Source organism: Microcaecilia unicolor, chromosome 6, assembly GCF_901765095.1.
Source record: "Microcaecilia unicolor chromosome 6, aMicUni1.1, whole genome shotgun sequence".
In the NCBI taxonomy this organism is placed as follows: Eukaryota; Metazoa; Chordata; class Amphibia; order Gymnophiona; family Siphonopidae; genus Microcaecilia; species Microcaecilia unicolor.
In genome coordinates, this window is record NC_044036.1 from 120,881,179 (window position 1) to 120,907,066 (window position 25,888).

Here is a 25,888-nt window from a genome sequence, read left to right on the forward strand (position 1 = left end):
ATATCTCTCTTTTGTCTTTGTTAAGTGTTTGTAATTGACTATCCCTGCTATCAGAAGTTCCCAGAAAAAGGGATAGGGAGAGAGGGGCTTGAAATGAAACTATTTTCTCTGCTGCAGTGTCAAATATATAAAAGCTGCACAAATATATTGGTGTATATATATGTATCTGATCCAACACAACATCATGCTACACATTTAATTCTGATGATTGGCTTATACCATAACAAGTAAACTGGATTACTGTTATATAGTATATTTAGGGGTGGCTAAGAGTCTTTTAAAATGGTTGCAAATGATACAAAATACTGCCATTGGCCTTCTCACTAAAGATTTCTTCGCATATTACTTGTGCTCTTCAGGGAGGACTTGGAAGAGTGGTCAAGGATGAGGGTGAGGCCAGGCCTCATCATCTCAAGGACAAGTTGTGTTCAGTAGTCAGAAGGTCTGGGAGGTGGTTCTTTGTGAGGGACTAGAGTCAATTCTGCTCTGGGAGTTCTGCCTCTTTCTCCTCTGGGCCCAGAAGTGACCTTTCAGGGGCCAGGAGGATGAGGGCCAGTAGACCCTCTTCCTTCACAGCCATTGCCAAGGGTCCCCAATAAGGAACAATGGGCTATTCAGAGAGGTGCAGGTGAGGGGTTGGCTTTGCCTGTTCTACAGAGGTTGTGGCCTTCACGCAGGTTTCCTTAATATTTCTGCTAAAGCCTAGTTCAGAACTTCAACTTGGAGTCCATTGTCCTATCTATCCTATTTTAGTTTCCAACCTAGTGAAATGCCTCCCAGGATCTTCAGCTACTAGATGTACTGATCAAATACTGAAAGTGATCTGAGAAGAGAGCAGGCTTTGAATACTGATGTTGTAATTCACCTGGGGACAAATGACCTGGCCAACAATTGCAAGTTTACAGCACAGAGAGTGTTCCAGAAGCTTGGGGAGGGACTGAAATTTTTGGTTCGGACTGTGGCTTTTTTCTGAAGTAATTCCCACATGGGGGAAGGGAGAGGAAAGACTACGCAAAACAGTGGACTTCAATAAGTGTCTCGAGTCTTGGTGTAAAGAAGAAGGTTTTAGATACATAGGAGTATGGGGTAATATGTGGAAAAAATAGGCTCTACTGTAATGATTGGCTACATCTTTCTGTGACTGAAAAAAGGATCCTTGTGGAGAAATTCAGACAGTACGTTTCTAGACATTTAAACTAGAAGGTGGGGGTGACAAAAGGAAAGAAGGGAATTCGGACTGTCACTGTCACGATCTCTGGCTTCTCTGACACTGGGATAAACGTGAGCCCTTGGGCTACTGCCATAAAGCGGCAGCAGCAGGCAAAACCCCCCAACCAGAACTGGATTACCAAACAAACAAAGACAAGAGCTGCAGATGCAGACAAACAAGGCAACAGCACACAGGGCTAGAGATTGGAGTGGAACTAAGCTATAGGCAAGCAAAGCTGGAAAGACAGGACTGGACCAACTGGACTTCACCTGCGGTGGCCGCCGTTCCCCAGAGGTTGAGCCCCTATGTGCGGGCGGCCTGCAGGACTTCAGGATTCCACACAAGACACATGGTATAGGAACAAGCTAGACTGAAGCAGAGTTAGGGTTCAGAGGGGAAAGGAATAAACATGAAAGGCAAGGCAGAATACTAGGCTAGGACTCACAGACAAATAACACAACACTAGGCAGAAAACAGACAGACTAAGGAACAGGGACTGAAAGCTGTCAAGCAGCCACTAGGAGAGATACAATCAATATGCTAAAAGCTAAACTACACACAGACTGAACAGGAACCAGGCAAGACAAACAGACAAGAAACAAGACTAGGAAGTAATCAAACTTAAGCTAACCAACACAGACTGAACAAGAACCAGACAAGGAATTCAGACAAGAAGCTAAACTAGGCAGAAGTGCAACAGAGCACACCAACTCACCCAGAGACCTTTGGCAATGCAAAGGCAAAGTAGCAAAGCCCACAGGTGCTTAATAAAGACCATCACCTGCTGAGGCTCAGCTGCAGGAATCCCAAGACAAGTACGGGTGCTGCTTATAGACAAACAAGGCAAGCAATTCTGGCAGACAGGAAGATCCGGCCCGGACCGGCCTCTGACACAGGCTTGGGAAACAGCAACAGCTAGTCTATAGCAGTCACTGGTACTGGCCACCAGAGGGTGAGGGGAGCACAAACCAGGAAAACAGTCATAATCATGACAGTCACTCCCAGAATAAACATGATGACAGAGGGAAAGGTCATCTAAATATAGAAAAACACCTAAACTCACTATGCAAATGGAAAGCAATGAGCACAAATTCTCGTAGTCTAGGTAAAAAGTTTCAAGACTTGCAAGCTCTGATGTTTGAAGAAAACTTGGATATTGTTGCTATTACAGAAACGTGGTTCAATGATTCCCATGAATGGGATGTGACTATACCAGGCTTTAATCTTTTTAGGAAGAATAGAGAGGGCCGAAGGGGTGGAGGAGTTGTGCTGTGAGAGACAATATCAGAGCGACTGAAATGCGGGGGACCTGGGGAGAGGAAGACGCTTTATGGATCGACCTGGAATGAGTAGGTGGAACCTGTATCCACACGGGGGTTATCTACAGACCTCCGGCACAAACGGAGAAGCTAGACAAATGGTAACGGAACCAACAAGGGAAGGGTCAATGCTGGATCTAGTGCCCACAAATGGAGGAAGTGTTTCCAATATCCGGGTGGGTGCCCACCTATCTAGTAGCGATCATCACACCATATGGTTTGATATAAGGTCAAAGGTGGAGTGTGGACACACAAAACTCAAAGTACTGGATTTCAGACGTACTGATTTTGATAAAATGGGGGAATACCGGAAGAAGGAAGGAGCTGTTGGAGTGGGAAGGCGTAGAAGAAGTGGAAAATCAGTGGTCAAAGCTAAAGGCCCCTATGAGTATGGCAACTGATCTTTATGCGAGGAAAGTAAACAAAACCAAGAGAAGCAGGAAGCCTATATGGTTCTCCAAAGCTGAAAAAAAAGAGCAAAAGAGGCTTTGTTCAAGAAATACAAAAGAACGGTACAAGAGAATCACGGAAAAGATTATCGAATTAAACTCAAAGAAGCAAAGAGGGAAATACAGCTAGCGAAAGCTCGAGTGGAAGAAAAAATGGCTAAAGATGTAAAGAGAGGTGACAAGACCTTTTTCAGATATATTGGAGAAAGGAGAAAAGAAAAGAATGGAATTGCGAGAACTTATGACTGAAAGTGGTGAACTGGATAAGAAACTGGTTGACCAACAGGTGGCAGAGGGTGGTGGTACATGGAATCCGCTCGGAGGAAAGGAAGATGAGCAGTGGAGTTCCTCAGGGGTCGGTGCTGGGGCCTATTCTGTTTAATATATTTGTGAGAGATATTGCTGAAGGGTTGGAAGGAAAGGTTTGCCTTTTTGCGGATGACACAAAGATAGCCAATAGAGTGGATACCCTGGAGGGAGTAGAAACGATGAGAAGGGATCTCCAAAAGTTAGAAGAATGGTGGAGGGTCTGGCATTTAAAATTTAATGTTAAACACTCCTGGGGTACTCGAAACAGCGTTCGTTTTTTCTGTTTTCTAAATAAAGTACTGTCCCAAGGATATAGTGTAAAGAAACAATGAACTCTATCTAACGTCTTGCTCACAAATATAATCACTGAATGATATACTCAAAAATGCAAAAAAAAAAAAAAGTTCAAAAAGATATCTGTAGGCTGACCTGTGGTGGGAACTGCCCAACTTCTGAGTCTGATCTACCCTGAAGACGCCTTCGGGTGAAACATGCTTCCTTGTAGGGAGCCAAGAATGGAGATCGGGAACAATTTATAATTTTCTACACGTCACCAATTAGACAGGGATTCGTGCTGAGCGGTACTATGTTGCCTGTTACCTCGCCATAACACCAAGCTATGTAACCCGCCCTTATGCTAAAATTATGCTGAGAAACTGCTAAGGAAAACTTATTATTGTTTATTGGCACAGGAAAAGTTCCGAATATAGCATCAGGGAAATACTATCATCCCTTATTGATATATGAGAAGCATCATTGCACTGCAATAGTAAGGGTAGGGAGGAGGCATTGGTGCTATGATGTTTGAATGAGTATATGCTATTTAGAATTGTCAGTCAGTCCAGCATGATTTACCCTGTTACTGAGCACTTTAAGCAAATTTTATAAAATATACAGATCACCAATAGTGGTTTTTGGGACAGTACTTTAGTTAAACTTTAATGCCAAGAAGTGCAGAGTGATGCATTTGGGGTGCAGAAACCCAAAAGAGAGATAGCGAATAGTAAGCTCGACTCAAGAGAGGAGTGTTGGTATCCGAGGATCTGAAGATTAAGAAACAATGTGACAAGGCGACAGCCGTGGCCAGAAGGATGCTAGGCTACATAGAGAGGGGTGTAACCAGCAGACGAAAGAAGGTGTTGATGCCCCTCTACAAGTCGATAGTGAGGTCCCACTTGGAGTATTGTGTTCAGGTTTGGAGACCATATCTTGCTAAAGATGTGAAAAGACTGGAAGCAGTGCAAAGAAAAGCTACAAAAATGGTATGGGAATTGCATTGCAAACCGTACGAGGAGAGACTTGCTAACCTGAACATGTATACCTTGAAGGAAAGGAGAAACGGGTGACATGATACAGACATTCAAATATTAGAAAGGTAATAATCCGCAAACTAACCTTTTCCGGAGACGGGAAGGTGGTAGAGCTAGAGGACATGAATTGAGGTTGGAGGGAGGACAGACTCGGGTAATGTCAGGAAGTATTTTTTAATGGAAAGGGTGGTAGATATGTGGAATGCCCTCCCGCAGGAGATGGTGGAGATAAAAACGGTAATGGAATTCAAACATGCATGGGATAAACACAAAGGAATCCTCTTTAGAAGGAATGGATCTATAGAAACTTAGCGGAGATTGGGTGGCGACGCTGCTAATTGGCTGAATAGATATGTATGGGCTGGAGTGTAAATTTTAAGGGGCTCTGACGTTAGCTTCAGAACTTGTAGTACAAGAACTGTGCTGGGCAAACTTTTACGGCCTGTACTCTGAGAAAGGCAGGGGCAAATCAAACTCGGGTATACTTTTAAAGTAGCACATACCATGTAAAATGAGTTTATCTTGTTGGGCAGACTGGATGGACCATTCAGGTCTTTATCTACCGTCATTTACTATGTTACTATGTTATACTAACCTGTCTTGTGTCCCGTAGGCTTCACTCTTTTGGCACTAGATCTGCCAGTGTAGAACCCACTGTCCATTTTCAGATGCACCAAGTCCAGGTCACTGATTTCAGGGGGTATAGCCACCACCCGGAAGAAGCGCAGTGTGGGCTCAGACAAATTGTAGCCAATACCAGTAGCAGAAATGTAGTGTTCTTGTTCATTGGATCTGGTGAAATCAGTGAGAAGAATAAGACTCTTGCTTACAACCTATGTCATGAGAATCTTGACCTGGCAAAAGAAAACAGCTTTAAAGCTTAACCTGATACATAGCAAATCAGGACTTGCCTTAGATAATCTGGCCAGTTTTCATGCAGCATTTTAAAATTATAGAAACCTACTAACCCCAGAAAATAACCGCACTACACAGTTTTTTATTGTAAGGGCTTTAGGCTACTTCCAGTAACCTCAAGTCCGTTATAGTAATTCACTCAGCTTACACTTAAGGCCTGAAAGGCAGTTCTGAACTCATCACAGACATAATCCTATATAATAATTTGGACCTCTGCACATCCATCTGGATGCCTGGGTTTGTAACACCTGGGTTCGTAACACAGTTCCCATTGGTCCGCCGTGGGGGTGACGTCACAGGGCGGACCAATGGGAAGTGAGAAGGAAGGGAACCCAGCAGCAGGCACCGGAGGTAAGTAAACAATCGCCCCCCCCTGCCCCCCCTTCCGAGTTGCAGGACTCCCCCTCCCTCCCTCCTTCCACTCCCCTCCAAGTTCCACGCCCCCCCTCTCCTCCGAGTTCAAGCCCCCCCCCCCCTCGCCTCCCTCCCTCGAAGTGCAAGCAGGACCTGTCCTCCGGCAGCCCCTCGCCTTCCTGCGTGCCGACTCTAATTTAAAAATTGTTACCTCGGGGTCCGGCGTCAGCATTCTGGAAACAGGAAATGAGGGTGGGACCGGTCCTGCTTGCATTTCGAGGGAGGGAGGCGCGGGGGCATGGAGGTGAGTGGAGGGAGGGAGGGGGCGTCCTGCAACTTGAAGGGGAGGGAGCGGGGGGGTCCTGCAACTTGAAGGGGGGGTGTCCTGCAGCTTAAAGGGGAGGGGGCCGTTCTGCAGCTTGAAGGCGAGGGGGCCATGGAACTCGAAGGGCAGGGGAGGGGGGGGCGCTGCAACTCGAAGAGGAGGGGGGCCTGGAACTTGGAGGAGACTGAGGGAGGGGGGCTGGAACTCGGACGACAGAGAGGGAAGGAGGGAGGGAGGGGGCCATGGAACTCGGAGGGGAAGGGGGCTGGAACTCAGACAACAGACAGGGAGTTAGGGAGGGGGGCTTGGAACCTTGCTAACCTGCCTTCCCATCTGTCTCAGCTCTGCCTTTGGTCCCGCCCTTCCGGAAAAAGGAAATGAGGGCTGGACCAGAGGCAGAGCTCAAACAGATGGGAAGGCAGTGTGAAGCGCCACTCGCCTTCAATGCTGACGGCAGACCCCGAGGTAACAATTTTTACATTAGAGCCGGCACACAGGAAGGCGAGGGGCTGCTTCGAGGGAGGGAGGCACGGGGGCATTGAACTCGAAGGAGAGGGGGGCGTTGAACTCGGAGGGGAGTGGAGGGAGGGAGGGGGGCGTCCTACAACTTGAAGGGGGGCATCCTGCAGCTTGAAGGGGAGGGGGCCGTGGAACTCGAAGGGGAGGGGGCTGGAACTCAGACAACAGGAAGGGAGGGAGGGGGCCATGGAACTCGGAGGGGAGGGTGGCTGGAACTCAGACGACAGACAGGGAGGGAGGGAGGGGGGCGTGGAACCTTGCTAGCGCCCTTTTCATTCCTCTGTGTAACGGGCCTCTTTTACTAGTAAAGTTTATAAAAGGCAAATGTACTACCCTATTCACCTGATTCTTATCTGATGAGCCAGATTCCATCCAGAAACCCTAGTCACAGACCTTGGATTATATCAGCCTCTCAAATATCTCATTGTGCCCCATTAATGCCAAACTAATCTGATAGAACTAGTCTGATAGATTCAGCCCCTAACCAAACAAACAGCTGCACAGCACTAAGGGAGCCACTGACGACTTCATAATAGGGATAATGATCTATATAATGGTGTATATACAAAAAGTAAAACCCTTCTCTGCTATGGGCAGACAGCCCACCTGCTACATATCTCTGGGGACATCACAAACTGTTCTTATTGTGCAGAAAAGCCAGTGAGAGCAAAGTGCTTCAGAGCCTAACAATATTGCTCTTTAGCTGAAGGGTTCAAGACAGGCCATCTAACCATCTGAAGAAAAGTGCAAGTAGTCCTTTCAACAGAGGAGTGAGCCCTCACCATGGGAGATGGATTAAGAGTTGAATCACAAATGGTGGGACAGTAAAGAAGACCCCCCCCCCCCCCCCAATACATACACACACACACACCAAAAGACTTATGTTTGATTTTATAACATTGCACATCTGAGTGCAGGGATGTTCAGCTACAAACTGTAAAACATAAAGAACATCTGCCTACGGAACTAAAGATACATCCAAGGCTAGTCTTGTCAAATCTGTTTTCCTTGACTGTATCAGTTATCCATCAGGACATCGATTTGTGAGAATTCACTTCTCTAATCAGGATAAAGGCATGATTCTTCATCCAAATATCCATTCACTAGTATTCATGGTATGGATGGTAGGTGCTCATTGATCTCCCCACCTTTCTCAGGAGATGGAAGATCAATTGATAGTTTCTAGGAGCACTCCAATAGAAGGTCTTGCAGCTTCAAGACTCCTTAACCTGCTCACCTAGAAATCTGCCTCAGAATCTTCTCCACCTGTTCTCACCTGGCCTGCAGACTTAGTAAAGGTACAGCTAAGTGCAGTAACAGCATACCACTGTTGTGTACCCATACCCATTGCTGGCCTCCAGGTTCATGCAAGGCCCCAATCAGAACCCCTGTAGCTCTCTTAGCTTTTCTGTGATTTTGGCTCAGCTCATAAAACCTCCATTTGAGCCTATGGAAACAGCAGAACTGAAGTCCATAACTTAAACGTTCTCTTCCTAATAGCAGTAACTTCAGCCAGAAGGATAAATACACTTTAGTCACTTCATATCTACAATTTTTTCTGCAACAGAGTAGTTCTCACTTTTTTCACATTGATCGAGGCATAGTGTTTCCACTTTGTTTTTTCAAGGCCTCGTATGCAAATAGGTGAACAGGCCTTACGCACTGGATTGTAAGAGAATGCTGACTTCCCGAAGGAAAAGAATAGTCACTATAGCCAGTTCACATAGCTGTACAGTTCCTTTGTTTCTAATAAACCAGGAGATGCACTGACAAAAAGAACTTTGTCAAACTGATTTCTCACTGGTACAGTGTAGCAGGGTTGCATCTAAATTATTCACCAAAGGCACATCAAGTCACAGCCATAGAAATATTGCTTATATGGAAGAAATATGTAGAACTGGGACTTGGTACTCTATTCACATTTCGCTACCGTCTAGATATGTTTTCAAGAGACATTGCATTTGGACAAGCTGGTTCAGGTTCAGAACATAAGAATTAGCCATATTGGGTCAGACATGATACATCCATCTAGCCCAGTATAAGCACTACTAGACGTACGCAGCGCTGTACACTTGAACATGAAGAGACAGTCCCTGCTCGACAGAGCTTACAATCTAATTAGGACAGACAAACAAGAGATAAGGGAACATTAAAGTGAGGATGATAAAATAAGGGTTCTGAACAAGTGAACAAGGGTTAGGAGTTAAAAGCAGCATCAAAATGGTGGGCTTTTAGCATAGATTTGAAGATGGTCAGAGATAGAGCTTGACGTGCCGGCTCAGGAAGTCTATTCCAGGCATATGGTGCAGCAAGATAAAAGGAATGGAGTCTGGAGTTAGCAATGGAGGAGAAGGGTGCAGATAAGAGAGATTTACCCAGTGAACGGAGTTCCCAGGGAGGAATGTAGGGAGAGATGAGAGTGGAGAGGTACTGAGGAGCTGCAGAGTGAATGCACTTATAGGTCAATAAGAGGAGTTTGAACTGTATGCGGAAACGGATAGGAAGCCAGTGAAGTGACTTGAGGAGAGGGCTAATATGAACATAACGACCCTGGCGGAATATTAGTCGTGCAGCAGAATTTTGAACAGGTTGAAGAGGAGAGAGATGGCGAAGTGGGAGACCTGTGAGAAGCAAGTTGCAATAGTCTAAGCGAGAGGTGATAAGAACATGGATGAGGGTTCTGGTAGTATGCTCAGAAAGGAAAGGGTGAATTTTGCTGATATTGTAGAGAAAGAAATAAGTTTTAGCAGTCTGTTGAATATGTGCAGAGAAGGAGAGGGAGGAGTCGAAGATGACCCCAAGGTTACGAGCTGATGAGACAGGAAGGATGAGAGTGTTATCCACAGAAATAGAGAATGGGGGAGGAGGAGAGGTTGGTTTAGGGGGAAAGATAAGAAGCTCAGTCTTGGTCATGTTTAGTTTCAGATGGTACTGAGACATCCAGGCAGCAATGTCAGACAGGCAGGCTGATACTTTGGCCTGGATTTCGGCTGAGATTTCTGGTGTGGAGAGGTAGATCTGGGAGTCATCAGCGTAAAGATGATACTGAAAACCGTGGGATGAGATCAGAGTACCAAGGGAAGAAGTATAGATGGAGAAGAGAAGAGGTCCCAGGACAGATCCCTGAGGTACACCAACTGACAGTGGGATAGAAGTAGAGGAGGATCCACTAGAGTATACACTAAAGGTATGCTGGGAGAGATAAGAAGAAAACCAGGAAAGAACAGAGCCCTGAAATCCAAGTGAGGACAGCGTATCAAGGAGTAGGCTGTGATCAACAGTGTCAAAAGCAGCAGATAGATAGAATAGAGACCTTTGGATCTGGCTAGGAACAGAACATTGGAGACTTTAGCCAGCGCTGTTTCAGTTGAATGAAGGGGGCGAAAGCCAGATTGAAGTGGATCAAGAATAGCTTGAGATGAAAGAAAGTGAAGGCAATGGTGGTGAACAGCACGTTCAAGTATCTTGGATAGGAAAGGGAGGAGGGAGATGGGGCGATAGTTGGAAGGACAGGTTCATCTTTATTTGATGTACCTCCACAGGGACATACCATCTAGGCAGTTAACAATAATCTATATATATATAAAACTCACCCTCAACGTTCTATTGTCGGATGACGTCACTGAAGCCAAGGTTCGTAAGTTCGAAGCTCTGAAGCCAAGAAAATCACAGCCTCGGGGCCCCACCCTCGCGTCAAACATTATGACGTTGAGGGCGGAGGCGGAGCAATTCACCCATATCGACGACGGGTGGGGGGGGGCACAGGAAAGCCTTGCTAGCGCCCGTTTCATTGGCTCCAGAAACGGGCCTTTTTTTACTAGTCAAATATAAATGATAGCAAGATCATCATATGAGAGCTACAAATCCAAACAGGAAAGAGAAAAAGAGCAGAACATATAGGAAATAAATGCATATTTCCCTGGGCAGCGCTAAACTTAGACTCTGCTGCAAGCTACAGCTGTGTGTACCCTCAGAGATATTTTTATCAGTTACTTGAATGTGCTTCATATATTTAATGTTTTTCAAACAGATAGAAGTATTCTCTTTTGTCAAAGCTCCCACCAGATTGCTGTAGAGAGAAAAGACGATGTGTTACAATATGTGGACTAAACAGTTCTTGCAAGGACTTTTTCAGTCAATAGTAAAGTCTCCCATTAGTACTCTTGTCTGGTTTGTCTGAAAATACAGTGGGATTCCCCACTTTTGTGATTGATTCATCCTGTTTGTCAACAGAGCAAGTAAAGTTGCTTACTTGTAACAAGGGTTCTCTGTAGATAAAAGGATAACTCAAACACATATGGAGCTAACTGCTAAGTTTTGTGGTAGAAGGAAGAGACTTCTGAGGAACAGCTGCACAAGAAGTTTCATGCATACTCAGAAAACTGGTACATGTTGGTGCTGTTGGATGACGTCACCTAATTGTGTGTCTTGATTGATTTACTTATTTATTGGTATTTGTTAACTAACTTTATGAATGTTAAGGAAGCAGGTGAAAACGTGGCTCTTTACCCAGGCCTTTAATGGAAGAAGTAACTAACTAACTTGGTAGTAACACTTATACATAAGGAGTGACACCGGCTGCACGTACTATAGCAGAACAAGTTTATCCCCTCCTACCCTAGCTAAGATAATATTCAAGCACCTTTCTGACCTCATGTGCAACTTTCTTTAAATTAGTTCCTTTTATTTTCTAACTTCTGTTTCTCTGTGTTATCTATCTGTATCTTTGCTTACACCCTATGCTGTCTATTAAAATGATTTATTCTGTATTGTAGCGACATTGTAACATAGCATAGTGTGCCATATTTTCTATTGTTGTTTCAATATTTTTACTGCTGTAATTGCCTATTCCTTATATTTGACATATTCTTACTGTACACTTCCTTAAGTACATAAGTAATGCCACACTGGGAAAAGACCAAGGATCCATCGAGCCCAGCATCCTGTCCACGACAGTGGCAAATCCAGGCCAAGGGCACCTGGTGAGCTTCCCAAATGTACAAACATTCTATACGTGTTATTCCTGGAATTGTGGATTTCTCCCAACTCCATTTAGTAGTGGTTTATGGACTTGTTCTTTAGGAAACCGTCTAACCCCTTTTTAAACTTTGCCAAGCTAACCGCCTTCACCACGTTCTCCGGCAACGAATTCCAGAGTTTAATTATGCGTTGGGTGAAGAAAGATTTTCTCCGATTTGTTTTAAATTTACTACACTGTAGTTTCATCGCATGCCCCCTAGTCCTAGTATTTTTGGAAAGCGTGAACAGACGCTTCACATCCACCTGTTCCACTCCACTCATTATTTTATATACCTCTATCATGTCTCCCCTCAGCCGTCTCTTCTCCAAGCCTCCTTAGTCTTTCTTCATAGGGAAGTCATCCCATCCCCGCTATCATTTTAGTCGCCCTTCGCTGCACCTTTTCCAATTCTCCTATATCTTTCATGAGATGCGGCAACCAGAATTGAACACAATACTCAAGGTACCATGGAGCGATACAACGGCATTATAACATCTTCACACCTGTTTTCCATACCTTTCATAATAATACCCAACATTCTATTCGTTTTCCTAGCCACAGCAGCACACTGAGCAGAAGGTTTCAGTGTATTATCGACGACGACACCCAGATCCCTTTCTTGAGTGAATTCCTTCAAAAAGGCGGTAAATAAATTCTAATAATAAATGAAGAGATTCACCCAAGGCAGTGTCCATCAGGTACAGTTTAACATAAAATTTACAATTTTATTAACAGCAAGTCATTTGGGATAAATGGATGGTTGGTTAAACTGAAGGCAAATTATATGTACAATTGAATCAAATATGAGGAACTGGTCTAAGTAACAGGGTGTGGAGCAAGCTATTTTAGGTATTGTCTACAAAGAACCTCTTACAGGTAAGCAACCTTGTTGTATATGCCTTGGATTATTGTAATTCACTCTACTCTGGTATCTCAGTAAAGCAGTTAAAACAGTTGCAGTTGATACAAAACAAAGCTATTAGTTGATTTGTACATAAGTACATAAGTACATAAGTAGTGCCATACTGGGAAAGACCAAAGGTCCATCTAGCCCAGCATCCTGTCACCGACAGTGGCCAATCCAGGTCAAGGGCACCTGGCACGCTCCCCAAACGTAAAAACATTCCAGACAAGTTATACCTAAAAATGCGGAATTTTTCCAAGTCCATTTAATAGCGGTCTATGGACTTGTCCTTTAGGAATCTATCTAACCCCTTTTTAAACTCCGTCAAGCTAACCGCCCGTACCACGTTCTCCGGCAACGAATTCCAGAGTCTAATTACACGTTGGGTGAAGAAAAATTTTCTCCGATTCGTTTTAAATTTACCACACTGTAGCTTCAACTCATGCCCTCTAGTCCTAGTATTTTTGGATAGCGTGAACAGTCGCTTCACATCCACCCGATCCATTCCACTCATTATTTTATACACTTCTATCATATCTCCCCTCAGCCGTCTCTTCTCCAAGCTGAAAAGCCCTAGCCTTCTCAGCCTCTCTTCATAGGAAAGTCGTCCCATCCCCACTATCATTTTCGTCGCCCTTCGCTGTACCTTTTCCAATTCTACTATATCTTTTTTGAGATACGGAGACCAGTACTGAACACAATACTCCAGGTGCGGTCGCACCATGGAGCGATACAACGGCATTATAACATCCGCACACCTGGACTCCATACCCTTCCTAATAACACCCAACATTCTATTCGCTTTCCTAGCCGCAGCAGCACACTGAGCAGAAGGTTTCAGCGTATCATCGACGACGACACCCAGATCCCTTTCTTGATCCGTAACTCCTAACGCGGAACCTTGCAAGACGTAGCTATAATTCGGGTTCCTCTTACCCACATGCATCACTTTGCACTTGTCAACATTGAACTTCATCTGCCACTTGCACGCCCATTCTCCCAGTCTCGCAAGGTCCTCCTGTAATCGTTCACATTCCTCCTGCGACTTGACGACCCTGAATAATTTTGTGTCATCGGCGAATTTAATTACCTCACTAGTTATTCCCATCTCTAGGTCATTTATAAATACATTAAAAAGCAACGGACCCAGCACAGACCCCTGCGGGACCCCACTAACTACCCTCCTCCACTGAGAATACTGGCCACGCAATCCTACTCTCTGCTTCCTATCTTTCAACCAGTTCTTAATCCATAATAATACCCTACCTCCGATTCCATGACTCTGCAATTTCTTCAGGAGTCTTTCGTGCGGCACTTTGTCAAACGCCTTCTGAAAATCCAGATATACAATATCAACCGGCTCAGACATTTTGATAGTGTTACCTTTGATTTAACAAGATTTTCACTGGCTTAAGATAATTAAGCGTATTGAATTTAAGATTTTATATTTGATTTTAAGTCCATTTTTGGTCTAAATTCTGACGGAATAACTGAATTACTGACCTTTTCATCTGTAGTAAGGCCATCAGGCTTTTTGAGAACTTTGAAACTGGGTTTTCCTTCTTTGAAAAAGTTGGTTTAAATCTGTTTTTGAAACCTTTTCCATGTGTTGGAGCTAGACTATGGAATAAACCTCCTTTAGATTTGTGATTTGCATTTTCTTTTTCCTCTTTTAGGATACACTTAAAACCTATTTGTTCAACTGAAAATTTTAAGTTAGCTTTTTTTAGAATAAGTTTTTGTTTTTAACAACTCTGCTGTTTTGATATTTGTTATTCTCTCCATTATCACTGATTTCTTTTTAATATATAAATCGCTTTGAATCCCCTCGGAAATATTAGCAGTATAGAAAATTCCAATAGAATAGAATCAATAAATGTAGATTAACCAAAATGTTTACAGGTACAGAGAGAATTAAACAACCAGTGTTTGGCAGAGAACACTGTATTTTGCAGGCCTTTGCTACAGTTATAAACTTGACTTTTGTATCTCCCTGTTCTTTGTAAAGCATTGTATTAGTCTAATGTTACATTCTACTTTTTTATTATGATATTTACATTTATTAATGATATTTTTAATCAATTGCAATTGGTTTCATTATATTTGTAGATGGGTTGAGTAATACAAACAATGATGATCGGGTTTTGCAGTGCTGCTTACAGTATCAGAAGTTATATCCCCATACTGTAATCATATTGTGCACGTAAGTAAGCAGTCTGTTCTTTACTTTATTCTGAATTCGGAACTATGATTAAAAAAAAAACATATGCCAACTCCTAATCTTATTGTGGTACAAATAGTGTGTGTCAGGTAGGATGTGTAAGGCCTATCCAGTCTTTTTATTGTCCCCTAGCACTTGCATAAATATGACTCTGCCATTTAGGATCAGGGTCAGAGGGGGCAGATTCAGAAGTAATCTAAAAGTAGCCATTTCTCAGCCACTGTGCCATGGTGCCTAATGCACTGCTCTCAGCGCTTCACTGCAACAAGAGGCACAAGTAGTGACAGAAGCTCCTTTGTGAGCACACATTTAGTTGTACAAGCCCCTATTCTTCCTAAATAAGCATGAGTCCTAGAATGGGGGAATTAACAGACAGCATGTAAGTTGTGGGTAGCCAGCTCACACATTGTACAAAGCACTACCTCGTTGTCTCCTTCCTGAATCGCCTCCTTTTAATCCTTCTAGCCTCTAGTGGGGTTGTCAGTCAGGGGTGGCCCTACCATTAGGCCAACTGAGGTGAGGACCTCAGGTGGCACTCTTCTGAGGCGGTATCACCTCCCCACTCTTCCTTCCCAAACCCCCTTTCTTGAATTTACCTTTTCTTTTTTTATTTTTTTAAAAGGTGGCGGCGACGGCAGCAGCAGAGGCAGCGATTCCCATAGACTGCCCTGCCACTAGTCCCAGTCCCTTCTCTCTACTGTGGCCCACCTCTCTGATGTAACTTTCTGTTTCCTTGGAGAAGGACCGCAGTAGAGAGAAGGAGCTTGGACTGGCGGCAGGGCAGCCTATGGAAATCGCTGCCACCTTCATCGCTGCTGCCTTTTATAAAACAAGAAAAGGCAAATTCAGGGAAGGGGGTTGGGGAAGGAAGAGGGGGAAATGACAGATCATGGCGTGGGGGGGGGGGCGGCAGAGGAGGAGCAGGGGCGGTAGCTCATTCTTCACCTCAAGCAGCAGATTGTCTTGGGCTGCCACTGTTGTCAGTGCTTTGCTAGCTTTTCTTTTGGCCATATGAGTCCTCTCCCATGTCCATATGTGGAAGTTTGTGTGCCACTCAATATTTTTGAAAATGTAAGTGTACCTTGGGCAGTGCTTTTTTTATAGGAAAAAAGGTACCGGTACTCATTATGGGCGGGGTCACCACCTATGATAGCCACACCCATGTTAGGCACACCCCTTATACCAACCATGGCGCATATAAGCAGGCATCATTGATAGCTCTTCCCTCCTCCCCCGCAGTCCTCACCCACTAGCAGAATGGCAGGAATGCACAGTGTTATTTGAAAATCAGGTAAACTCGAGTCGAGAGAGACAGTGGAATGAATGACCAAGGCACATTCGATACCAAGCTAAAAACAGCAAACATTACAGCAACAGGTGAAAAAAAAGAATGGTGTGTTCCACCTAGGTTCTGAAATAAATACGCACACACACAATCATTTCATGTTTTCATTTTGTGCTAATTTGCCTTTTCACATTAATTGTCATCCACAATTGCAGCCCATTACAACCTGAGGTCAATGGTACTACTACTACTACTACTTTTCATTTCGATAGTGCTACCGGATGAACGCAGCGCTTCACACTTGAACATGGAGAGAGAGTCCCTGCTCAATAGAGCTTACAATCTAATTATGACAGACAGAGGTAGCAGTAAATCAAGCAGTCATTCACAGGATCAAGGAACTCCAAAGAGCCGTCTAGAAAGGCAAACTAATTAGCGAGTTAACTAACACACTGCGCTTTAGTACATGATCAGCTCTCAAGAACCTTAAAAATACAGTTTATATTCCTGCCTCACGCCACCTTGCTGAAGCTATACAACACAGGCAAAGCACAAAACCTGCACTTTACCTTGTCTAAAAGCACTCAACTACTCACACTTTTCCTTAAGAGTTACGAAAACTTGAAGTTTAAGAAGAAGGGCGCGCGGCTGCCGAGGAACAGCCCTGCTCCTCACCTGGGTCAGCGCTCTTCCAGCCATCTTTGCTCGCCACGTGCAAGACTTAAACAGTGGGCTAAATAGTCTCTCTTCCACTCCAATCTCTATTTACTCGAAGTCACAGCGGAGAACCGGCGAGCGGTGGCAGTGATCCCTGAGGTACTCCTGTATCATTCTCTTTCAACTTTGATATATCAACACAAAATTGTTTATTCTCTAAAAAAGATGCAAACCAACATAGTACCTTGTTGTCAATTCCAATTGAGCTTAATCTATTCAGCAGTATCTTATGATTAATTGTATCAAAGGCTGCAGGAATGTCTAACGTTACAAGGAGAAAAAAAAGTCTACCTTCATTAAATCCCATTCTAATCTCATCAAAAAGTGACAACAGAGTTTCTGTATTGTGATTAATCCAAAAACCAAATTGGTTTACATCCAACGCATTGTTTGTCTCTAAGAAATCTAACAACTTAGAATACACAATTTTCTCCATTATCTTAGTTAAAAAAGGCAGTGAAGAAACAGTAATTATCTACTGAATCATTACCCCCTTTCTATCTTTCAATATCGGTCAAACTACAACTTTATTCAATTCAACCCAAATCATTATTTGCACCAGAACTGGAGCAACCTATTCTTCAAATCTAGACAGTGGATGCATAGATCAGTCTTTCAATGGAAATAGTAGAGACAAGGACAATATCTGAATTCAAGAAAGCATGGGAAAGGCACAGAGAACCTCTGAGGGAGAGGAAAGGATTATAAAATTGTAGATTTGGTTTGGATGTACAAATTAGATAGGCCCTATGGTCTTTGTCTGCCATTGTTTTTCTCTCTTTAGCCTTGGGTGAACTTCTCCTATATCCCAAATGTCTTTTTTAAGCATCCTTCAATTCCTTAGTGAAATATCTTTAAGACGAAGACACCTAAAAGAGCAGGACATAAAGGACCAAATTCAGTAAATGGTGCTCAACTTTGGGCACCGAAAAAAAATGTTTGCTGAGTGCTAGTCTATAAACAGTACTTCGAGTTGGACGCCATTTATAGAATAGTGCGTAGCACCGGGATCTGCGCCAGCTTTTAGGCATGAGGATTCATAGTAACATAGTAGATGATGGCAGAAAAAGACCTATACGATTTATCCAGTCTGCCCAACAAGATAAACTCATATGTGCTACTTTTTGTGTATACCTTACCTTGATTTGTATCAGTCATTTTCAGGGCACAGACTGTATAAGTCTGCCCAGCACTATCCCTGCCTCCAAACCATCAGCCCCGCCTCCCACCACTAAACCCTGATGTAAATCCCTGCACCTAAATCAGGCACAGATTTCCCAAATTCTGTAAAGGTGTGCACATCTTTAGTGAATACCCCTGACTTTCCCATGGCCATTTCCTCTTTTCATTTGTGCACTAAAATATTTGTGCTCATCTTTATACATTAGAGCATAGCAAGACGTGCATGTAAATCCAAATTGTTGCCAATTAACATCAATGATAGCACCCAATTATTGGCACTAATACACTCATTCAATTATATTGCGTGCACAAATTAGACACGCACCCAAATTTGTATAAGTGCCATTTATAGAATTCCCCTGAAAGAAAAGTAAGCAGACAGGCAAAAAAGTAGATTCTGAGAAGATAACAAAAGAAAGTGGAGAATGGTTTAAAGGGTATTCAGACAAGCAGAATATTAAGAGAAAAGTGTGTTTGAGAAAACTCCCAAGACCTCTGAGAACCTCATAGCACCATCGATAGGCATGAACCTAGGCTCAGTTTTATCACACATTGTATAGTGCTTATAGCAGGTGTAGCAGCACAGTGGAGATTCTAGTGTATGGTGGACAGAAAGCAGAGGTCCCGCTCCTTTAATGGGGACTGATTAGCGATACAATTGAGGTGAATAGATGTGAAACAGCAGAGCTCCATCCACAAAACTGGCAACAATCTGAAAAACAGTTTTTATTGGTGAACAAACAGAAGGCAGAACAGAGTACATGAGATTCTAGTTCAGCATGAAAACACATAATGCTATATACAGTAGAAAATACCAAAAACCTCAATCCAAGTTTACCATTTTGTGAAGCACAAATCCCCCACCCTCACTGATCCCAAACTAATCACAATGATCACCTTCATCCTGGTTTCTGATGGCTTCCAGTTATTAAGAAAAATAATTTTTAAGGAATGAAAAAAGTCAAATCCTTCCCACCCCCCACCAAAATACAAGATCATCAATTATGTGCCATTCCCTTTATAATGTGTTCAAAATAAAACTCCTCCCTCGTGGTGTCATGTGCTGAATGTATTTATCCCAGATCATCATGAAGTGCTTTTTGCACTGAAAGGAACCACGCGCTTCCCAAGCTTCCTATACAAGAAGTTGATGGATTTGATTCCTCCACTGCCATTAAGCTGGCAGTTCATTAACTATTCAGGACTACAAAATCATTTACAAGACACTAAGCATAGTTTACAAATCAGTGTTGTCTCAGTCCTAGAGTTCCCCCGGTAGCTCCTGCTTTATCTAAGAGCAGAGTCACAATTGAGTACAAAAGAGTCTTGCCAGTAAGTATAGACATGTACTGGACAGTAGCAGTCCAAAACTGCCCAATCTTAGGGCAGGCCCCACAGGAGCAAAAGTATTATCAGAACTCAAGCTTTTACCACATACAGGGGATTGTATCTGGCCAGATTTATAGAGCCATACTTGGGTAAAGTATGCCCTATGCAGCGTACTAAAATAACATTCCCTGAGATCTGCATTAAAGGTAAGCCCGGAATACCTTTATTATTATTAAGCATTTTCCAGTTCTCCAGTCCCTACCCAATATCTTGTTTCTGTCAATGTCTAACTTCCCCCATATCTTTGACATCATCTAACTTCCCCCATATCTTTGACATCATCTAACTTGACAAGCGCTTTATGTAGAGACGAAATTGAGACCTCATCTTCTGAAATATCAGTAAAGAAAGCTCTCAATTTATCCCCTTTTCACAAACCAAGAAATTGCCATTCAAAGGAGAAAATATAAGGTTTGAGTTGACAGTAAGCGAATGTGTCCCCCCCAGTGAGCTCCTGTGTGCAATTGAAGAGCCTCAAGGGATAAAAGGGATATGGAATGATATGTTCCAATAGAGTAACCATGAGAAAACCGCAGAAGTGGAAGGAACACCAAAGTCCCCCCAAGTAACACTTGGTTTGTAATTTTTGTCCATAACTCTTTCATCAATACTTGTTTTGTTATTATTTTTTTTATATATATCTTACATCTATTTTGGAGAGATATTTTCTCTAATATAAAAAAGCATGCTATAATCCCGACCCCTGCCCCTTGGGAGGGGACTTCACTTCAGCCTTAAAGAAGTTCTTGCTTGGAGAAAAACTCCTTGGCTGTGTTGAGCCTTATACCTATGACTCCTTATCAGACAGGTTACAAGATACAAGGCTAAACTTTCAGACATATATTCCTTGGATAAAATAATTTGGTTTAAAGAACACAGGAAGAGATACACCATTAGCCAATCATAATTTTTCATAGAAGCTTATTTATTACAAATAGGAAAACGGACATCTAATTGCTGCTTTGCCAATTACAGTTCATAAGTAGTACATGCAAAAAGTCTTTTTCCTTTCTATGTTCCTGTGGAGGAATTACCAGCCTGATGCAAAAGCACTACGCAGTGCAATCAAGATTCTTGTTTCTGTAGTAATAAACCATTCCTTTTATACGTTTATCTAACTGTGTGTACGTGACCATATTATTATTATTATTAGCATTTGTAAAGTGCTACCAGACGCACGCAGCGCTGAACACCTGACACAGAGAGAGACAGTCCCTGCTCAAAAGAGCTTACAGTCTAAAAAATACAGACAGACAAGACAATTAAGGGCGAGGGAAGTACTGGGTGAGAAGGAATATCACATAACTCTATTACTATAGCACATGACTTTATGGTATCATGTCCCAGTTAACATAACTTCCACCAATCAGCCTACCAGACTCATCTGCTTTCCCCCCTTGCATAAACATGTGTAGGTGTCATTTCACATACTCAGCTCATTCCATTCTAAACACCTAGTTTGCTCCGTCTCCTTAGACACAATACCCTAGAGAGATTTCTTCAGACCATCTCTTTGTCTTGTTTGCTGTTAACCACTTATCCAGCATAGCTTATCTCTGCAGCACAAGATTGCCTGCAGCTGGCCAAAGACACCAGGGGAACTTATAAGCCATCTATTTTTATTCAATACTTCAGATCCTTAGACTTAGTCATGCTGGACCTTACAGGGCATAAATTACAGTACATTTCTACAATACATTTCCCCTCATAAGAATAGAGGTGCAGACTCTCAAAAGTTGAGTTGCATACTTTCAATTTTTTTCATCTTGCAGTTACTCTATACACAAACGCCCTCTAGTGGCATCTTTTTCAGTATCGCACTCCTGTCAGTTTAATCTCAATATTTGGTCCTGTTTTTTTATAACACACAGGATTATTCAGCATCAGTATATTTCATATTTTTCTACCATTGTCATAAATATATAGACATATTACGTTTCATCACTTCAGCACTACAGATGCATTTCTTTCTCTCACCAGCCCCTCTTTCCTCACTCGAGTCGACATGAGCATGCGCAATTCTTTTGTCTACACTTGTTTTGTAAATGATATTCCTTTTTTTTTTTTTTGAGAAACACATTAATGGAGTATTCTTGAGGAGTACACCATATTCATTTTACATACTTCCATGCCGTCAGCATTTTTTAAGTTACATATACAACTTTTGTGATTTATTCCAAAATGCTCACCAGCACACGTGCGTTCCCCATTTTGGCATCTTTCTGTCTCTTTTTAAACCTCCTTAGTACACAGTCTGAGTTTTCTCGCCTGTCAGTGGTGTCTATAAGCGACACTACTTCAAATTCATAAACAGTTTTTTTTTAAGGTAAGGTATATTCACTTACAGCTAGCACTTTCCCCCTACTGCATCAATTCAGGTTTAAATAGCAATAGTCCATTGGTCTTACAACATATCTTTGTACACATATCACTTTTGTGTATATCTTTGTGTCACTACTGCAAAATGTCTTCTGTGCCAGTACACTAACCTTTTATATTACCTAGCATGAGTTTCAGTTTTTTTCTGTATTCAGCACACTCCTTATTTTTCACACTGTTTTGGGTCGAAAATGTTTATCCATATAATGCATTATATGTATTTTTTAAGTAGGTTTCAATATATGTCACCTTGTTTGCTGCCACTGGTAAAATGTATTTTTCATCTTTCCACATAGTGCATGTTATAACTTCACTGTAAACATTAGCGAGTATTTTCTGCACAAATCATGCTGCACCAATTATTTAAGTTCTAGTCCAAATAAACAATACTTTTTAAGAACATAAGAATAGCCATACTGGGTCAGACCAATGGTCCATCTAGTCCAGAATCCTGTTTTCCAAACAGTGGCCAAGCCAGGTCACAAGTACCTGGCAGAAACCCAAATTGTGGCAACACTCCATACTACAAATCCCAGGGCAAGCAGTTGCTTCCCATGTCTACCTCAATAACAGACTGTAGACTTTTCCTCCAGGAATTTGTCCAAACCTTTTTTAAACCAAGGCACGCTAACTGCTGTAACCACATCCTCTGGCAAAGAGTTCCAGAGCTTAACTATTCATTGAGTGAAAAATTATTTCCTCCTATTTGTTTTAAAAGTATTTCCTTGTATCTTCCTCGAGTGTCCTCTAGTCTTTGTACTTTTTGAACGAGTAAAATATTGATTTACTTCTAGTTGTTCTACAGCACTCAGGATTTTGTAGACCTCAATCATATCTCCCCTCATCCATCTCTTTTCCAAACTGAAGAGCCCTAACCTCTTTAGCCTTTCCTCATACAAGAGGAGTTCCATCCCCTTTATCATTTTAGTCGCTCTTCTTTGAACCTATTCTAATTCCGCTATACCTTTTTTGAGATACGAAAACCAGAATTGAACGCAATACTCAAGATACAGACGCACCATGTAGTGATACAAAGGCATTATAGTATTTTCAGTCTTATTCACCATCCCTTTCCTAATAATTCCTAGCATCCTATTTGCTTTTTTGACCGCCACCACACACTGAGCAGAAGATTTCAGCATATTATCTACAACAACACCTAGATCTTTTTCTTGGGTGCTGACCCCCAAGGTGGACCCTAGCATCAGATAACTATGATTCGGATTATTCTTTGCAATGTGCATCACCTTACATTTGTCCACATTAAATTTCATCTGCCATTTGGATGCCAGTCTTCCAATTTCCTAAGGTCTTCCTGCAATATTTCACAGTCTGCACATGTTTTAACAACCTTGAATAATTTTGTATCTTTTGCAAATTTGATCACTTCACTCGTCGTTCCGATTTCCATATCATATATAAATATGTTAAATAGTACCGGTCCCAGTACAAATCCCTCTGGCACTCCACTGTTCACCCTCCTCCATTGAGAGAAATGACCATTTAACCCTACCCTCTGTTTTCTGTCCAATAACCAATTCCTAATCCACACCAGATTTGCCGTTGAATTAAAGTGTTCCGTACCTCTCTCAAGGGACATATGAGTATACTGCTACCCAAACAAGAAGGTAACTTCTGTGCCAAGGCCTGTAGCAAAGAGAAAATATGATAGGGAGCATAATAACCTGTCTCTAAATCTAGGGGAGTATAATGAGCACTATCAAGAAGCCAATCTTTAATGTGCCATAACAAACAAGCATTATTATATTGACATATATTGGGGAGTCCCAAGCCACCTTGCAGCCAGTTACATAGTAACATAGTAGATGACGGCAGAAAAAGACCTGCACGGTCCATCCAGTCTGCCCAACAAGACAACTCGTGTGCTACTTTTGTGTATACCCTACTTTGATTTGTACCTGTGCTCTTCAGAGCACAGACCGTATAAGTCTGCCCAGCACTAGCCCCGCCTCCCAACCACCAGCTCTGGCACAGACTGTATAAGTCTGCCCAGCACTATCCCCGCCTCCCACCACCGACTCTGGCACAGACCGTATAAGTCTGCCCCGCACTATCCCCGCCTCCTAACCTCCAGCCCCGCCTCCCACTACCGGCTCTGCTATCCAATCTCGGTTAAGCTCCTGAGGATCCTTTCCTTCTGAACAGGATTCCTTTATGTTTATCCCACGAATGTTTGAATTCCATTACCGTTTTCCTCTCCACCACCTCCCGCGGGAGGGCATTCCAAGCATCCACCACTCTCTCCGTGAAGAAATACTTCCTGACATTTTTCTTGAGTCTGCCCCCCTTCAATCTCATTTCATGTCCTCTCGTTCTACCGCCTTCGTATCTCCGGAAAAGGTTCGTTTGCGGATTAATACCTTTCAAATATTTGAACGTCTGTATCATATCACCCCTATTTCTCCTTTCCTCCAGGGTATACATGTTCAGGTCAGCAAGTCTCTCCTCATACGTCTTGTTACGCAAATCCCATACCATTCTCGTAGCTTTTCTTTGCACCGCTTCGATTCTTTTTACATCCTTAGCAAGATACGGCCTCCAAAACTGAACACAATACTCTAGATGGGGCCTCACGAACGACTTATACAGGGGCATCAACACTCCCTTTCTTCTGCTGGTCACACCTCTCTCTATACAGCCCAACAACCTTCTAGATACAGCCACCGCCTTGTCACACTATTTCGTCGCCTTCAAATCCTCAGATACTATCACCCCAAGGTCCCTCTCCCCGTCCGAACCTATAAGACTCTCGCCACCTAACACATACGTCTCCCGTGGATTTCTATTCCCTAAGTGCATCACTTTGCATTTCTTCGCATTGAATTTTAATTGCCAGACCTTAGACCATTGTTCTAGCTTCTTCAGATCCTTTTTCATGTTTTCCACTCCCTCCGGGGTGTCCACTCTGTTACAGATCTTAGTATCATCCGCAAATAGGCAAACTTTACCTTCTAACCCTTCGGCAAGATCACTCACAAATATATTGAACAGAATTGGCCCCAGCACCGATCCTTGAGGCACTCCACTACTCACCTTTCCCTCCTCCGAGCTAACTCCATTCACCACCACCCTCTGGTGTCTGTCCGTCTACCAGTTCCTAATCCAGTTCACCACTTTAGGTCCTATCTTCAGCCCATCCAGTTTATTTAAAAGCCTCCTGTGGGGAACCGTGTCAAAAGCTTTGCTGAAATCTAAGTAGATTACGTCCATAGCTCGTCCCTGATTCAATTCTCCTGTCACCCAATCAAAAAACTCAATGAGATTCGTTTGGCACGATTTCCCTTTGGTAAAACCATGTTGTCTTGGATCTTGCAACTTATTGGCTTCCAGGAAATTCACTATCCTTTCCTTCAGCATCGCTTCCATTACTTTTCCAATAACCGAAGTGAGGCTTACCGGCCTGTAGTTTCCAGCTACTTCCCTATCACCACTTTTGTGAAGAGTGACCACCTCCGCCATTCTCCATTCCCTCGGAACATCTCCCGTCTCCAAGAATTTATTAAACAAATCTTTAAGAGGACCTGCCAGAACCTCTCTGAGCTCCCTTAATATCCTGGGGTGGATCCCGTCCGGTCCCATGGCTTTGTCCACCTTTAGCTTTACAAGTTGTTCATACACACTCTCTTCTGTAAATGATGCTGTATCCACTCCATTTTCATTTGTACTTTTTCCAGTCCATCGCGGTCCTGCTCCAGGATTTTCTTCTGTGAAAACAGAACAAAAGTATCTATTTAGCAAATTTGCTTTTTCTTCATCACTATCTACATAGCGGTTCGCAGTATCTTTTAGTCTCACAATTCCCTTTTTAGTCATTCTCCTTTCACTTATACACCTGAAGAAATTTTTGTCACCCCTCCTTACATTTCTAGCCATTAGTTCCCCAACAAAATGGAGAATTTTGATTTGGGTTTGCACTTGGTCCAGCAAAATTTAGAAAACAGAGTGAATACACTTCAAATCTTTTTGCAGCAGTCACAATGGCAGTGTTTGTAGCAGATAGAGCTATCTAGGGAAGATAATCATTTAAATAGGGCTTTTTCTACCAGATAGTGAAATTGGG

The 25,888-nt window shown here is 42.8% G+C and overlaps 1 protein-coding gene across 1 annotated transcript in view; it reads left to right on the forward strand.

Moving 5' to 3' along the window:
• Positions 1-25,888, forward strand: part of SWT1 (SWT1 RNA endoribonuclease homolog) — a 391,485-nt gene that overhangs the window by 188,424 nt on the left and 177,173 nt on the right. Inside the window, exon 11 of the mRNA XM_030205715.1 lies at positions 14,744-14,837. Coding sequence (XP_030061575.1) covers positions 14,744-14,837 — 94 coding nt within the window. The remainder of the gene's footprint in view (positions 1-14,743; positions 14,838-25,888) is intronic.